The sequence below is a fragment of the Crinia signifera genome, chromosome 12 (genome assembly GCF_055691185.1).
Source record: "Crinia signifera chromosome 12, ASM5569118v1, whole genome shotgun sequence".
NCBI lineage: Eukaryota > Metazoa > Chordata > Amphibia > Anura > Myobatrachidae > Crinia > Crinia signifera.
This window is the reverse complement of record NC_139228.1, coordinates 55,477,173-55,494,165: the sequence shown is the minus strand read 5'-3', so window position 1 is coordinate 55,494,165 and position 16,993 is coordinate 55,477,173. Positions and strand designations below refer to the sequence as shown.

General features: G+C 50.2%; 2 protein-coding genes across 5 annotated transcripts in view; one reads left to right on the top strand and one right to left on the bottom strand.

Annotated features, from left to right (window-relative positions):
• The window catches only part of CEP128 (centrosomal protein 128), a 111,912-nt gene extending 107,202 nt beyond the window's left edge, over positions 1–4,710 (bottom strand). For 2 of the 4 annotated variants that reach the window (XM_083167378.1, XM_083167381.1), the window contains exons 1-2: positions 4,557–4,685; positions 2,545–2,600 (exon numbers count right to left, since the gene is read on the bottom strand). The gene's annotated coding sequence lies outside the window, so the exon portion shown is untranslated. Of the gene's footprint in view, positions 1–2,544; positions 2,601–4,556 lie in introns of all 4 variants that reach the window. The other 2 variants (XM_083167377.1, XM_083167379.1) reach the window with 1 other exon arrangement.
• A 9,537-nt stretch (positions 4,711–14,247) lies between these two features.
• Positions 14,248–16,993, top strand: part of TSHR (thyroid stimulating hormone receptor) — a 102,960-nt gene continuing 100,214 nt past the window's right edge. Inside the window, 1 exon segment of the mRNA XM_083167867.1 lies at positions 14,248–14,497. Coding sequence (XP_083023993.1) covers positions 14,321–14,497 — 177 coding nt within the window. The 5' untranslated portion in view covers positions 14,248–14,320.

Here is a 16,993-nt window from a genome sequence, read left to right as displayed (position 1 = left end):
GGTAAGATGTCCACCTGCCATTTACAATGCACCACCATTGTGACAGTTGGAGAACTCCGCAAACGCTGGACCTAGTGAAATCATTAGTGCAGACCGGACAAGACATGAGACGAGCGGCACTGCTTACAGCCGCATCATCAAGTCTCTATCCGCAGCCATGCTCTGTTCAGTAGAGGTAGGGAGAGCACAGTTTCCCACGGACATTCACAAGGCTCAAAAGAGCTGTAAACACATGTTAACCACTTTTATTTTTCATGGGCTTTTTTCGACTTTCCTTCACTTAGCTTTTCCCTCCCTCTTCATTTAAACTCATCCAACAATATTAGCGTTCATATTCTATTTATTTTTATTTGTCACTATTATTGAGCAGCTTAAAGTTTTTTTTCAGGCGCAGTGCCTGCAGAAGGGTGTTCCAAACCACCCTGAGCGCCAAGATGTTGATCGGCAGTCTGGATTCTTCTTTGGACCACAGACCCTGCAACCTCAGGTGCAGAACTACCACCCCCCAGCCCTTGAGACTGGCATCGGTCGTGACAACCAACCAATCCCACGAGCGGAGGGAATGCCCCAGTTGCAGCAACTCCAGATCTGTTCACCAGATTAAGGACTCCCTTGTCTCTCGAGACAGTAACAGCCTTTCCTGCTTCATGGTCTTTGAATTTCTTGACCAACATAAGAGACTGTTCCACTGAAATGTTCTGGTGAAACCTTGCAAACTGCAGTGTCTCGAAGGTTGCCACCATCTTGCCTAGCGGTTTTACTCCCTGCAAACCATTGGGTTCGGGGACTGTAAGATCAAGAGAACCAAATGACGAATGTCCACTGCTTTGGATTCTGGGAGAAACACATGATGTAGATTTGTGTCCAAAATCACCCCCAGAAACTGAAGTCTCTGTGTGGGTGTCAAATGTGACTTTGGAAGATTCAACAACAACCCATGGTCTTGGAAGAACCGTGTCGCAATGTCCAGATGTTCCTGTAATTTCTCCGCTGACTCCGCCCTGAACAGGAGGTCATCCAGTTACGGGATGATTACTATCCCTATTAGTCTGAGGGCCACTGCAAAGACAGCCATCACTTTTGTGAATACCCTCGGTGCTGTGGCCAGGCCAAAAGGAAGAGCCTGGAACTGTAAAGGAGTCTCTCCTATCGCGAATCTCAGTAGGGACTGATGTTCCTTTAAGATAGGCACATGTAGATAAGCATCCTGGATGTCCACTGATGCTAGAAATTCCCCCGACTCTATTCTTAACAGCACAGATCGAAGAGACTCCATGCTAAAATGGTCCACCCATAGATGCAGATTTAAAGATTTCAAATTTAGAATGGGTCTGAAGGACCTGTCTGGTTTGGGGACCAAAAAGAGAATGGAATAAAAACCTCTCTTTCTTTCTTCCTGAGGCACCGGGACCACCACCCCCTTCTCGAGAAGGGACGTTGCCGCCCCAAAAAGAGCTTGCCGCAGGCGAGCCTCCCTCGGTAAGGGTGTTGGAAGAAACCTCGGGGGGGGGGGGGGGGGCTGAGATTTATTCTGTACCCTTGTGAAATGATGGAAAGAACCCAAGGATCCATGGTGGAGGTGTTCCACTGGTTCCGAAACTTCAGGAGGCGACCCCCCACTCTGAACCCAGAACGGGGAGCCTCCACCCCATCATGCAGAGGACTTATCCTCGCTTTTGTACGGGTTTTTCTTGGCAAAGGCCCTGAAATGGGATCAGGGTGCCTTCCCCTTACTGGCTGGAAACTTTTCTCTTCCTCCCTGTCCTCTGTTATGCCCGGTACACACCAGGACGATGGTGCTCGTGAGCAAGTCGTCACAGGAACGTATGACCTGCTCATGAGCTGACGGCGCCTACGATGCACCTAATGTGATCACGATCCGATCGCGACCCCCACCCACTACAATGGTCGTTTCTGAGATCCTACCTGCAGCAGGTTGAGCTGTGTCACCAGGATGGACGAAAGAGAAATATCAATATAGAATAATAAAAGGTACAAAATATTCTTGCCTCTGAGATTCACACAAATACTTACGGACGATATTGTTAATTATAAATAGCCGCAGCAACCAGCATCGCATAGTGTGTATGGGCCGTTAATAATTCAGGGAGCATGTGCACCACAGAAAGCCAAAGTTTGATATGAGGAGAGAGAGCCCTGTTAAAGGATTACTGACTGATGTGAGTGGCTTTAACTGGGCAAAGGTTTGCCGGGCTGAAAATGTTAACCCTTTTCACCCCTGTAGGTGCCACATTTTGACAAATTTCTACATTCTTTCAAGTCTACTTTATCTGTTGATGACCCTCCCAGCAGAACCCCCTCCACCTGGAATCCTTTCCTCAGCCCTATTCTTATGCTGCAGGTTTATTTGGGATAAAAAGAAAGCAGATAGCCTTGGAGACTCTGAAGAGAAGCTTCTCCATTCTCATATGGTTCATTTTTACTTGCGTTACAGTGATGTTTGTCTACGCACCTGCCTATTCTCAATAAACATACTAAGAATGTAACGCTGCTTTGTCTCCTAGGTGCATTTACTGTCTGTACCTGTTATAAGTATATCCTGTTCGTCATTGCTGTCTGGCACGTTGTTATTTACCAATCTATAATATAAGAATAATAATCCGGTGACAGGATGCTGCTGCTGCAATGGCTGAAGAAGCAGAACTTCCTTCCTCTGTGTGCAGTTACTGTCACGCCAGATACATCACACCCTGCAAACCCCCAGTTCCTCATTTACTGCTAGAAAGCCACAAGCGCTTCATCACCTGGGCACACAGCAGAACGCAGTGCACCAGTAAAAGCTGCCATTCACCTTCATATACAGCAAATGGATTGGACATGTCATTACTGAGCCAACATTGTGTATACAGCCTGGCACAAATCACAGCTTCCCATCCTCTCCCATAGCAGCAGCTCCTATCAGTTTGCGGTCATATTGAGCCCCAACACAGTGCCCCTCTGTACCCATCATCTCCCACAGCAGCGGCTCCTATCAGTGTGCGGTCATATTGAGCCCCAACATAGTGCCCCTCTGTTCCATCCTGTCCCCCAACATAGTGCCTCTCAGTACCCATCCTGTCCCATAACACAGTGCCTTCCAGTACTCATCCTGTCCCCCAACAGTGCCTCTCAGTACCCATCCTGTGTACTGTGCCCCAACATAGTGGCTCTCAGTACCCATCCTATGCCCAAACATAGTGCCTCTCAGTACCCATCCTGAGTACAGTGCCCCAACATAGTGCCTCTCAGTATCCATCCTGAGTACTGTGCCCCAACATAGTGCCTCATTATCAATCCTGTGACCAAGCATAGTGCCTCTCAGTACCCATCCTGTGACCATAGTGCCTCTCAGTACTCATCCTGCATACTCTGCCCCAACATAGTACCTCTCAATACCCATCCTCTGCTCCCCGTACACCCACCACTACACAGGATCTCCGCTCCCTGCACCCCCACCACTGCACAGGGTCACCGCTCCGTGTAACCCCACCACTGCACAGGGTCAACGCTTCCTGTACCCCCACCACTGCACAGGTTCACCGCTTCCTGTACCCCCACCACTGCACAGGGTCACCGTTTCCTGTACCCCCACCACTGCACAGGGTCACCGCTCCCTGTACCCCCACCACTGCACAGGGTCACCGCTCCCTGTAACCCCACCACTGCACAGGGTCACCGTTCCCTGTACCCCCACCACTGCACAGGGTCACCGCTCCCTGTACCCCCACCACTGCACAGGGTCACCGCTCCCTGTACCCCCACCACTGCACAGGGTCACCGCTCCCTGTACCCCCACCACTGCACAGGGTCACCGCTCCCTGTACCCCCACCACTGCACAGGGTCACCGCTCCCTGTACCCCCACCACTGCACAGGGTCACCGCTCCCTGTACCCCCACCACTGCACAGGGTCACCGCTCCCTGTACCCTCACCATTGCACAGGGTCACCGCTCCCTGTACCCTCACCATTGCACAGGGTCACCGTTCCCTGTACCCTCACCATTGCACAGGGTCACCGCTCCCTGTACCCTCACCATTGCACAGGGTCACCGCTCCCTGTACCCCCACCACTGCACACGGTCACCGCTCCCTGTACCCCCACCACTGCACAGAGTCACCGCTCCCTGTACCCCCACCACTGCACAGGGTCACCGCTCCCTGTACCCTGACCACTGCACAGGGTCACCGCTCCCTGTACCCTCACCATTGCACAGGGTCACCGCTCCCTGTACTTCCACCACTGCACAGTTTTACTGCTCCCATTCTCCACATCTCCATAATAACCCTTTTAGTCACCCCCCACCACACATACTTTTTAGTGTCCCCCTTACTCAGTCCCACCTGTCCTCAGTGCCCCCACATCTCCTCAGTGTCCCCCTCGCTCAGTCCCACCTCTCCTCAGTGTCCCCCTCGCTCAGTTCCACCTCTCCTCAGTGTCCCCCACCTCTCCTTAGTATCCCCATCTCAGTCCCACCTGTCCTCAGAGCAGTCCCTCTATGTGGTAACCTCTAATGCCCCCGTTCCCTGGTCCCAGGCTCCCTGGGAAGCCGCCTCACCTGCGGGGTATCCATGCTCCTGTAACTGTCACTAATGCTGCAGCTATGGCAACTTAAACCTGCCGCCCAACTCAGGAAGAGCAATGAATGCGCCCCGGCCACAGCTCGCATGCGGGGGATGCCGGGAAATGTAGTCCGTGCACGTCTATCAGCAGCAGAGGCTTGACGGAAGACGAACTACATTTCCCGCCAACTCGGCCAATCGCTGCACGGGACAAAGTAATAGGCGGGGACTACGGAATGGGCGGCAGGATTGGCGGCTAGGGTTTAGAGTCCCGCCTATATGGAGGAAGAGTAACCCTTTCATTCCCGCTGTCAGAGGGTGAGGATCAGCCTGACATCAGAGTTATGTGACTGTCACCGTGAGGAGCGCTGAGTGACAGTGTCACAGTGAGGACTAGGAGAGCAGAGCGTCAACTTCCCCATACCCCATAACGCATGAAGAGCGACAGTGTCACTGCGAAGAGCACAAAGCTACAGCATCACCGTGAGGAGCACAGAGCGACAGCATCACTGCGAAGAGTGCAGAGCAACAGTGTCACTGGGAGGAGTGCAGAGCAATAACGTCACTGGGAGGAGCGCAGAGCAATAACGTCACTGGGAGGAGCGCAGAGCATCACCATGGTGGCCGCAGATTTTGTCCATCATTTCACTATTGCATTCTAGAAATTAATACACAAATTCTGATTGGTTGCTATGGGCAACATCACCCTTTTCATTTTTAGAAGCTTTAGTGGTACTTATATGTTAGTTGGGCGTCCACTATAGTTACTACGCTCATACCCCCACTATCCATGTCAGCATGGAGTTGATTTTATATAGTGTGGCGAGGAGACGAGGAAAACTGAGCAAATAGCTTAGTGGGCACCCAACTAACATATAAGTACCGCTTTAGTAAATATACTCCTGTGTCTAGTAAATAATAACATTTTAGGACTCTATTATCTAGTAGAAAGTACTAAATAAATAAGTAGAATCTGATTGGTTGCTATGGGCAACATCCCATATTCAATAGACCTCCCATCTTGCCCAGCTTGTTTTATACAATACTCAAAATCATCAACCATCAATGATTCATAATCATTGACGGTTTATGGACGATGTAGATTTGTTTTGCCATCGATGGGGGTGAACCAGAGTGTTTCCCTCCATCGATGGTACAGCATAACCGGATTTGTTTTGTAATTATTTTCTCCAAGGTGATGCGACACAGAGCATAGCACCCATGAAGCCCTGCCCCAGGTTTTGATTGGCCCATGGTCCAGTCAGCCAAAGAAAAGGGATGACCATCGATAGGTGAAACCATTGAAAGATGTGGTATTGCCCCACAGCCTGCTAATGGATGTTTATGTTAACATCCATTCACAGCCAGTGTGTGCAAACACAGACTGCGAATGGGTGGCGGCCAGGCCACCATTTGCAAGGCAGAGTTTGGTAGACTCGCAAGGCTGCGAATTTGCAGCCTTGCGAATATGGCAGAATAACCCCCTGTATATCATATACTACTCAGGCATCTGCCCTCCCATATCTGCATTGGATCCTTGTATGGCTCACCCCCCACAGTGTAACCTTCTTAGTGCGCCCAACATGGCTGCCTCATCTGGTACACTTCTGGATGGGATGAATATCACATGGACCTGACTGTCTTATTGGAACCCTACTCTACACTATCACTTCATTTTGTGTAATTTCTTCTAGGGGTAAGCTATTCCACCCAGGGTAATTCATGCAGTATGCCCAATATGGCTGACTCACCAGGTACCTGCTTAGGGTGGAAATACAACCCATGGAAGTTATCACCCAAAATGCCTGCACTATTCCTGCATTGTGTCTGCTGTGTTTTCTTTTATGTCTGTGTGACATATATTGCTGTGCTTCCCAAATCCTATGTATTATGTGCATTGATGTCTGTAAAGTGCCTTGAGTCCTGTTGGTGAAAGTGCGCTATATAAATATAACTAAGCTCCACTGGGGCAGGGACCAATGTGAATGTTCAAATATTTTCTGGAAAGCGCTGGGGAATATGTGCGCACTATATAAATAACTGTTAATAAATAAGTTACACTGATGGCCATCCTCACATTGATGGTCTGAGTTAGTTTGCACTGTCACCACTGGAGGGAGCTAGGTCACTATTTGATTATCATCTTCTCTCCTTATCCTTTCTGAGAGCACCTGTTGTGGGGCTGTATTGTTCTTATACTGAATTCCCTCACTAGACATACTATTACCTTCTCCAGAATGGCCCTCTTCAGGAGAGCGCAGGACACGTGTGCAGGGGGCTGCACATTCCACACTCTTATGTAGTAATAGCTCATTCTTCCTTGCCCAGGATTCCAGCGCTTCCCTTATACTAAACAGTCCAGAAAATACCTCAGGCTCTGTAAGGTACTAAAACTCCAAAGCAAAGATCATTTGCTTCTGCCAAATAAGTGTTTGTGCCTCAAGAGAACAGCAATCTGCGCAACCGAAACAGATAATATTCAGGGTGATCAAATATTCATTGTTACAGGAGGAAGCTTCCATAGGAAGGTACGGATTCGGCATGAAAAGCCGGCGGTCGGGATCCCGGCGTTCAAAATCCCGACGCCGGAATTCCGAACGCCAAAATCCCGACAAGGGGGGGAGTGGATCGCCCCCCCCCTTGCGGGCTCGCTGCACTCGGCACACTAATTTATTCTCCCTCTGAGGGTGTCGTGGACACCCACGGGGGGAGAAAGTGTCGGGATTTCGCCGTTCGGGATTTTGAATGCCAGGATCCCAACCGCCGGGATTTAAACTGCATCCCGAAGGTACAACAATAATCCTATATATTAATGGGATTGTGCTAGGATCCCGGCACTTAGGATGCCGCCAGTCAGAAGACCGTCAGCGGCATCCCAGGGGTCAGGATACAGTCACCTTTTAGGGAATTATTCTAACCCCATACCTCCCAACATTGGCTGATGGGGAAACGGGACAGTGCAGAGTGTGCTTGTAATTTTTGAGGTGCCTTCGTTTTTGCCGCTGTGGGGGCATTGCCAGCGTTTGGGAGGTACTTAACCCTATCCACCATAACTCTATATACCTGCAGCCTACCCCTCCCCCCCTCCCTGAACCCTATCCCCATCACTTTAGTGTCTAATCCTCCTGTTTAGTGTCCAACCCTTGCTTTTTTATGGCTAACCCAAACTTCCCCCCACCCCCTGTGACAGTTATTTGCTGCCATACACTAAAAGGGATTTTCCTAAATTTGACTCCTGAGGGGGTTAAAAAAAAGGGTAAAGTGTTCCACCCAGCACATTATTTTTGAGAGGTTACATGATACTAAAGGATCGTACACACTGGGCGATATTGATCACGTGATCTAAATGGGCGACATCGATCAAATGATCTAAATGAAAGGGTGTGAGAGTATTAGATCCCTTATGATGTCACAGAGTTATGGAGATTTCTACTATGTCAGGGAGTTAGGGAGATTGCTACTATGTCAGGGAGGTAGGGAGATTACTAATATGTTAGGGATATTGCTACTATGTCACAGAGTTATGGAGATTTCTACTATGTCAGAGAGTAATGCTGGGTACACACCAGGACGACTAGGGCCCGATCCCCACAATCTAGATCCAATTCCGATCAATTGGATGTAGATTGTGTGCTGATTGGGCCCTTTTCTGACCTGGTGTGGACCGATACCGACCCGATGCGCGGTCCCGCGGGTCGGTCGTTATTGAGATCCTACCTGCTGCAGGTAGGATCTCAATGACGACCATACAGCCGGGTGCGGGTCGCCATCGGATCGGACCCGCTCACGGTGCACATCGTGAGCGGGTCGTGCCCCCCCTCCCCCCCCGTGTCACCGTGAGCGGGTCGGACGAGACACTGACGACCCGCTCACGATGTGCATCGTGAGCGGGTCGTACTGGTGTGTACCCTACATTAAGGAGATTTCTACTATGTCAGGGAGCTAGGGAGATTTCTACTATGTCAGGCAGTTAGGGAGATTGCTACTATGTCAAGGGAGTTAGGGAGATTGCTACTATGTCACGGAGTTAGTAAGATTGCTACTATGTCACAGAGTTAGGGAGATTGCTACTAGTCAGGGAGCCTCCTTGAGGAAGAGTTGGCGACTATTAAATACTGTAGATACATTGTCACTACATCATCTGTATCATCCTGTCCATTTATCTCCTTATTACTCTGCCATGTGATTGTTACAGACACTATGACCGCGTCTCCGTGTAACTGGGGGCACTGTTTATCTGATCAATATAGATTACTGTATATATACTGTACGCACACGTCTCCTGAAAGCCTGTGGAAGAGACATTATAATTCTTGTAATGCACAGCTTGAGGACTGCTCCTAATTGATCAGGACTTTGCATAGCAGTGAAGGGCCCTCCAATTGCTGTAATGTCAGATGCGTTTCCAAACAATATGCTATTCCTATTCCTTTATTAGCTAAAACACTTCATCTATTGGCATAATGGGGATATTTCTTTACTGCAGTAAGACAGAGTGCTGTACCTCTCATTCTGCATGCACACAGAGACATCTGCCTGTGCTCAGAGAGGGGGACAGAGATGAGCGTGGCGTGACCATATAAATCATAAATAATTTAGATGTAGATGGAACAAGATGGAATCGGGGGCATGTAGATGGAAATTCTATGTTCTCAGGTGGATTGATGCAGGCGCTGTAGAGCGGATTTAGTATAACACACCGACAGTCGGGATTCCGACAGTCATTAGCCCAACGTCAGAATCCCAACTGCACAGTGAGGGGAGCGAAACGAAGCCCCTTGCGGGCTCGATGCGCTCGCCACGCTCCCCCACGAGGGAGCAGTCGGGATTCCGCCGTCGGGGTAATGAGTGTCGGAATCCTGTCTGTCGGTGAGTCGTCTGGCACCCTCTAGAGCATGGATGTGTAAAACTCTGAATCGTGTACGGCTGTGCACCCTGGGGCAACACACGGCACTAAATGGCGAAGTGCATCAGTTCCCCTCTCATTCCCCATCACATGTCTACCCTGGGTCATAACATGCTCCACTCATCCCTTTATCACATGCCTTCCTGGGTTCATGACATGCACCCCCCATTACACACCATCCATCATCCATGGCCAGTGACATGCCATCAAACCCCCTATCACATGTCTTCCCCAGACTGTAACATGCCATCAGCCCCCCTATCACATGTCTTCCCTGGGTCATAACATGCCATCAGCCCGCCAATCATATGTCTTCCCTGGGTCATCATAACATGCTCCTCTCATCCACCCTATCACATGCCTTCCCATTGTCATGATTTCAACCCTCAATCCCCCAATCACACACCTTCCATGGCCAGTGACATGCCATCAGCCCCTCAATCACATGACTTCCCGGACCGTAACATGCCATCAGCCCCCCTACAACATGTCTTCCCATTGTCATTAGTTGAACCCTTTCCCCCCTAATCCCACACCTTCCATCTGCCCCTCTATCACATGACTTTGCCGGCCTGTAACATGCCATCAGCCCACACACCTGGCGATCTCCCTAGTACATGGTATTACAGAGCTCAGCACGCATCATTTCCTCCATGATGATACATAAGCAGCTTTGCCCAGCCCAAGCTAAACCAAGTAGAACCTCTCAAGGCCACTGGCCATCTCCCCCATCTTTACAACTGGTACACCCTCCTGTCATCCACCAAACCCAGATTCATCCATTAGGCAAATGGTGAGGTGTGATTCATCAGTCCTGATAACACGTTTCCATTGCACCAGAGTCTAATGGCGGCTGTACACCACTCTAGCCAGCGTTTGGCATTGGAGATCTGACACTTGAAGATGTTTGCTTGGGCCTATCCATGAAGATTATAATGAACAGTTCCTGTGCTGGTGATTCATTCAGGCAACGCACATCATCAGACAGCAGTCCTATCCAAGGCATAGGATGTGTGACATCACTGGGGATGTGGACTGACATCATGCGTGTAGCCCCATGTGTAATCATATCCAGAGAGGCCTAAAACAACAGAGGTGGCAGACAACAACTGACTTTGCTGGACTCCTGCACAGAGGAATAATGTGAAACAATACTTTATTACCCAGTATACATATTTCACAGTAAAGTCACACAATCATTTGCATCTTCGGTGCATTCAGAAAAAAAAAATCTATCAATATTCTAAGAAGTGTAATGCTAGGTACACACCAGGACGACTAGGGCCCGATCAGCACAATCTAGATCCAATTCCGATCAATCGGATGTAGATTGTGTGCTGATTGGGCCCTTTTCTGACCTGGTGTGGAGCGATTCCGATCCGATGCGCGGTCCCGCGGGTCGGTCGGTCGTTATTGAGATCCTACCTGCTGCAGGTAGGATCTCAATGACGACCATAGAACCGGGTGCGGGTCGCCATCGGATCGGACCCGCTCACGGTGCACATCGTGAGCGGGTCGTGCCCTCCCGCGTCATCGTGAGCGGGTCGGACGAGACACTGACGACCCGCTCACGATGTGCATCGTGAGCGGGTCGTCCTGGTGTGTACCCCGCATAAGAGTGATGTTATTGTTTTCCAAGTGACTTTGTACCAATTGCAGATCTGTATCTGGAGTAAAATAAGGATAACGCTGCCAATATTTCACAGCTTGTCCAAGGACTTTATAGATGCACCTGGATTGGTGCGTCACACAGCGCACAATCTAGGCGAAACCTGACTTTGTTATCATTACTAAAGCTGTTATTGCTTCTTTTAAAAACCAAATAAATGGTTATTTGTATTATAATTACCTGCCAAGGACAAAATGGTTGGAGGAGATTCTGGTTAGTTTGCAAAAGCAAACTCTTTTAATGGACAAAACCATGCTGCACTGCAGGTGGGGCTGATGTAATATGTGCAGAGAGAGTTAGATATGTGTGAGTTGTTTTGTTTCTGTGCAGGGTAAATACTGGCTGCTTTATTTTTACACTGTAATTTAGATTCAGTTTGAGCACACCCCACCCAAATGTAACTCCCTCTGCACATGTTACATCTACCCCACCTGCAGTGCACATGGTTTTGTCCGTTAAAGGAGGAGTTTACCTTTGCAAACCAACCAGAATCAGGCCATTGGTCCATTCTACCTCCAATTGGGGGACTGGAGGTAATGTTGCCATGGTAACTGCTTCACCAGCATACAAGTTATACTGTATGTACTGTACATTGGGCCTGATTCATATTTGTACGTAAAACAAAAACACACTGCACATGTCTGATCGGCCAGAAGGCTCTTGAAAATCGGGTGACACTCCCCAGCCACCCAGAAGGGCAGGTAAATCTCCTGGAGCCGGCCTCAACCCCATGCCTCCTGACCGGTATCCGGACTATTTGTCTACAACAAGAAGATAGACAGCCATTAGGTCAACACCATTAGTTCGACAACTCAATAGGTCGACATGCTTTTAGGTTGACATACCATTAGGTCGACATGTCATTAGGTCAACATGCCATTAGGTCGACACTGCCATTAGGTCGACAGTGTCTAGGTCGACAGTCAAAAGGTCGACATGGTTTTTTTCACTGTTTTTTGAGCCGACATGTGCCGACAGGCGGTATTTCATGCCCTACCTTCCACTAGGGCGTGGAGTTAGAGTATAATAGTGTGCCGAGCGCAGCGAGGCACCGTGCCCGAAGCATTGCGAGCGAAGCGAGCGATGCGAGGGGCTGCGGTTCACTTCAAACTGTGTCCATGTCGACTGTGTCGACATTTGGGTCAAAAAACAGTGGAAAAAACCATGTTGACCTTTTGACTGTCGACCTAGACACTGTCGACCTAATGGCATGTTGACCTAATGACATGTCGACCTAATGGTATGGCGACCTAATGGTATGTCGACCTAAAAGCATGTCGACCTATTGAGTTGTCGAACTAATGGTGTCGACCTAATGGCTGTCTATCTTCTTGTTGTAGACAAATGGTCCCGCATCCCTCCTGACCACCTACCACTCTCCCCTCCCCCCCCCCCCCCCCCAATGTGAATTGCCTAGTGTACATGGGGCCTTAACTTTTTGGGATGTGGCCTAGCGATACTGGGGTGTGGCCTATTTCTTGAGGCCATGCCCTGTTTTTGCCGCTGTGGGGGCATGGCTAGCGGCTCTCTGAGCTGCTGGCTATGTCCCCAGCCCCCCAGGCTGCAGAATAGATGCTGTGCGCATATGCACAGCGTCTATTCTGCAGCCTGTGGAGTTGGGGAGATAGTGACAGGAGGGTGACAGGAGGGACTCCCAACTGCCCTCCACCCCCACCCCGCCACGGGACACTGCTGATCCCAGGAGGGACGCGGGAACGTCCCAAAAAGGGGACATTCCCACGAGTTGGGAGGTATGGCATCTCTGGTGCTTGGAAAGCTGCCCCCAACTTCAGAATGGGCACTGAGCCATCCAGAATCACCCACAAAATCTGCCGACTAGTGGACAGGACCACAGGCAATGGAGTAGGCTGGCCTGGGGCACACCCCATAAACAGCAGGTATACATTGCTGAGAGCCCAATGAGGAACCTCCTGTGTGGAGATAAATATGATCTGTGTAGTATATTAGTGAATATCTCCATGTACATAATAGAGGAGACTCAGGCCCTAGTGTGAGATCTCAGCTTATTTCTCATACACGTCATACCTCCACTATACAAAGTGAAGGTGAGATACTGTCATCGGGATACTGCACAATGATCAACATGAAAAAGGTTGACATGCAAAAATGCTGACATGCCGGGTTTTTTTGTTTGTTGATGTGTCAATGTCGACACCAGTCGACATGGACCCCCAAATATACCCCATTCCCACCAGCCTTTTTTCTTAGGTTGGCCCTGGGAACAACATGGGTGTAGTGTTGGTGTGAATGGGTCCTGGGCCAAAATCCCGGAAACCATGCCCTGGCATTTCAACCCTGGTAGCTACCAGGGTTGTTCCCGGGGTTATGGTGCGGTCTAACCCGCCACCATGTGACAATAAGCCGGGTCACATAGGGAGGTTGCAGACCACAAATGCCGGGGTCGCTTCTGGAATGGACCTGTGTCTTAATCCCAGGGGCGACCTGCCATTGGTGGTATGGAGGGGTATAAGTGAAGTGCGTACACTCGCATGGCTTGCTTTGTCCAAGGAATAAAATGTCGACCCTTTGGTGTTCACCTATTGACTGTTGACCTATTAACGAAATGCAGAATGAGCATTATTAGCTAATGGTTAGAGCTGTGGTTCCCAAACTGTGTGCCGTGGCTCCCTGGGGTGCCTCGGGACACTTGCAGGGGTGCCACGGGTTGGTTATCAAGAACCAATTCAAATTATTTATGATCAATTATTTATGGACAAAACCAGTGCTGGTGGCTGCCAATCATAAAATATGTGTATAATCAGAAGCAAATCCTGCCCTTTAACACATAACTGCACCTAAGAATTACATATAAACACAATCTACTTAGTTTTATATATACATATATTTAGGACTAAGGGTGCCGTGGAAAAATTCTGATACTCTAGGGTGCCGCGATTCGAAAAAGATTGGGAACCCCTGGGTTAGAGAGTTCCTCTCCTTACAGCATGCAGCTAATGAGCACTTGTTAGGCACAGTTAGCACTATGACCAGCAGAGGGCACCCTGCTCCTACTGGTGATTATCTCAGTAGTCCTTGTGGTCTCAGTGATGCGGGTTTGGCTGTTCTGGGACCCCCCCTTCCTTTCCAAACACACAGGCACAGGGGGAAGAATTGTTTGTGTGGAGACGCAACTTGAGTTTTGAAGCAGCACTTGAATAGCTGCAATGAAACCTGAAGTAGCTGCAGTAAGGCTGAGGCAGCAGATCATCAACCCAGAGCTCCCAGCAGACCATCTCATCACCCCTGACCTGGTCCATGAGCAGAGACTGGTGCCACTGGCAGCGCTGGGCAACAGGGAACTGGCACAGACTCCTGACACAGGTACCGGACATAGGACACAGGTACTGGTGTATGATGTTAGAGAACTAGGTGCTCTGCATCTGGTGCTGGGTGCTCTGCGTCTGGTGCTGGGTGCTCTGCGTCTGGTGCTGGGTGGCTGGTGCTCCGCATCTGGTGCTGGGTGACGGGCGCTCTGCATCTGGTGCTGGGTGGCAGGTGCTCCGCATCTGGTGAAGAGTGCTCTGCATCTGGTGCTGGGTGCTCTGTATATGGTGCTGTGTGGTGGGCACTATACACCTGGTGCTGGGTGCTTTGCATCTGGTGCTGGGTGACAGGTGCTCCGCATCTGGTGCTGTGTGGATGGTGCTTCGCATCTGGTGCTGGGTGGCAGGTGCTCCGCATCTGGTGCTGGGTGGCATGTGCTCCGCATCTGGTGCTGGGTGACGGGCGCTCTGCATCTGGTGATGGGCGCTCTGCATCTGGTGCTGTGTGGCTGGTGCTGGGTGACGGGTGCTCTGCTTCTGGTGCTGGACATGGGCTATAAGAAGAGAATGTGTCAGGAGATGAGAATTCCTCTTCCTAGCCATCCCCGGGACACACTGCGCTGCACCTGACAGATGGCTTCTGCATTACTGGGGCCACTCTCCCTGATACCGGAGCCTGATTTGGAGCTAAGCTGGAAACTGTGCTGCAACTAAGTTCTCCCCAACTTTCCTTCTACCCCATAGAAATCAATCCAGATATGTTACTGTAAACTGGGGCCCTAAAGTTCTGCCTGTAGTCAGTGGCACTGGGCCCCCTCTATTTATTTATTATTTATTAACAGTTTCTTATATAGCGCATACATATTCCGCAGCGCTTACAGTATATTTGAACATTCACATCAGTCCCTGCCCCAGTGGAGCTTACAATTTATATTCCCTACCACATGTACACGCACACACAGACATTCTAGGGTTAATTTGTTGGGAGCCAATTAACCTACCAGTATATTTTTGGAATGTGGGAGGAAACAGGAATACTCGGAGGAAACCCATGCAAGCACGGGGAGAATATACAAACTCCGCACAGTTAGAGCCATGGTGGGAATCAAACCCATGACCTCAGTGCTGTGAGGCAGTAATACTAACCATTACACCATCCGTACTGTCCCTACTCTATGGGGCAGGACAGGAGCCCACTGGCAGAGGGTGTCTCTGTATATACTTCTGATATGTCCACCCACTATCCATGCCAGCCCGAAGTGTGGCGAGAGCAGCGAGCCCCGCATGGGGACCCGTCACGCATTCTCCCAACCTGTTCATACCCCCACTATCCACGTCGGCGTGGAGTTGATTCTATAAAGTGGCATTTGCCAGTATGTAACATGGAGCACTGGCAAATGCCTCCTTTATTGTGCATGAAACACACTTGTGGCCGCACCCCCCTTTGTGCACGATACGCACGCGCTACCGAACCCCTAACCCCGTCTCCCTGAAGCGGACACGGGCAGGGTTGCCGTACCCTGCTGCGAGAATTACTGAGACGGCCAAGTGTCTGACACACTTGTGTGTGTCAGACAGATGGAGCGCCTCTCCACCGGCACCCGCATGATCCCCTCTCCGCTGGCGTCCGCCAGCACAGGGGATCTGTCGGTTACCGGCGCTGTGTGAGAGGCGCTCTGTAGGCTTGCCAGGGACACTGCCGGGGACAGAGCTGCAGCTCGTGGGGACAGTACGGTGACTACGCTGCCGCAGGGACACTACGCTGACTACGCTACGCTGACTACGCTATGCTGACTACGCTAGGCAGCAGTTGGGCTATGCTGACAACATAGCTTAGCCTATGCTGAAAATGTAGCATAGGCTGGCGCCGTGCTATTACACAAGTACCCAAATGATAACTACACTAGTAGCTGTTGTTTTACTATTGTTCTCACTGTACCAGACAGTGCGTCACTGCTACTAGCACTGCGCAGCTATTGTTATCACTGTACCAGGCAGCCCGTCACTGCTACTAGCACTGCTCAGCTATTGTTATCACTGTACCAGGCAGCCCGTCTCTGCTACTAGCACTGCACAGCTATTGTTATCACTGTACCAGGCAGTCCGTCACTGCTACTAGCACTGCTCAGCTATTGTTATCACTGTACCAGGCAGCCCGTCACTGCTACTAGCACTGCGCAGCTATTGTTATCACTGTACCAGGCAGCCCGTCACTGCTACTAGCACTGCGCAGCTATTGTTATCACTGTACCAGGCAGCCCGTCACTGCTACTAGCACTCGCAGCTAATGTTATCACTGTACCAGGCAGCCCGTCACTGCTACTAGCACTGCGCAGCTATTGTTATCACTGTACCAGGCAGCCCGTCACTGCTACTAGCACTGCGCAGCTATTGTTATCACTGTACCAGGCAGCCCGTCTCTGCTACTAGCACTGTGCAGCTATTGTTATCACTGTACCAGGCAGCCCGTCACTGCTACTAGCACTGCTCAGCTATTGTTATCACTGTACCAGGCAGCCCGTCACTGCTACTAGCACTGCGCAGCTATTGTTATCACTGTACCAGGCAGCCCGT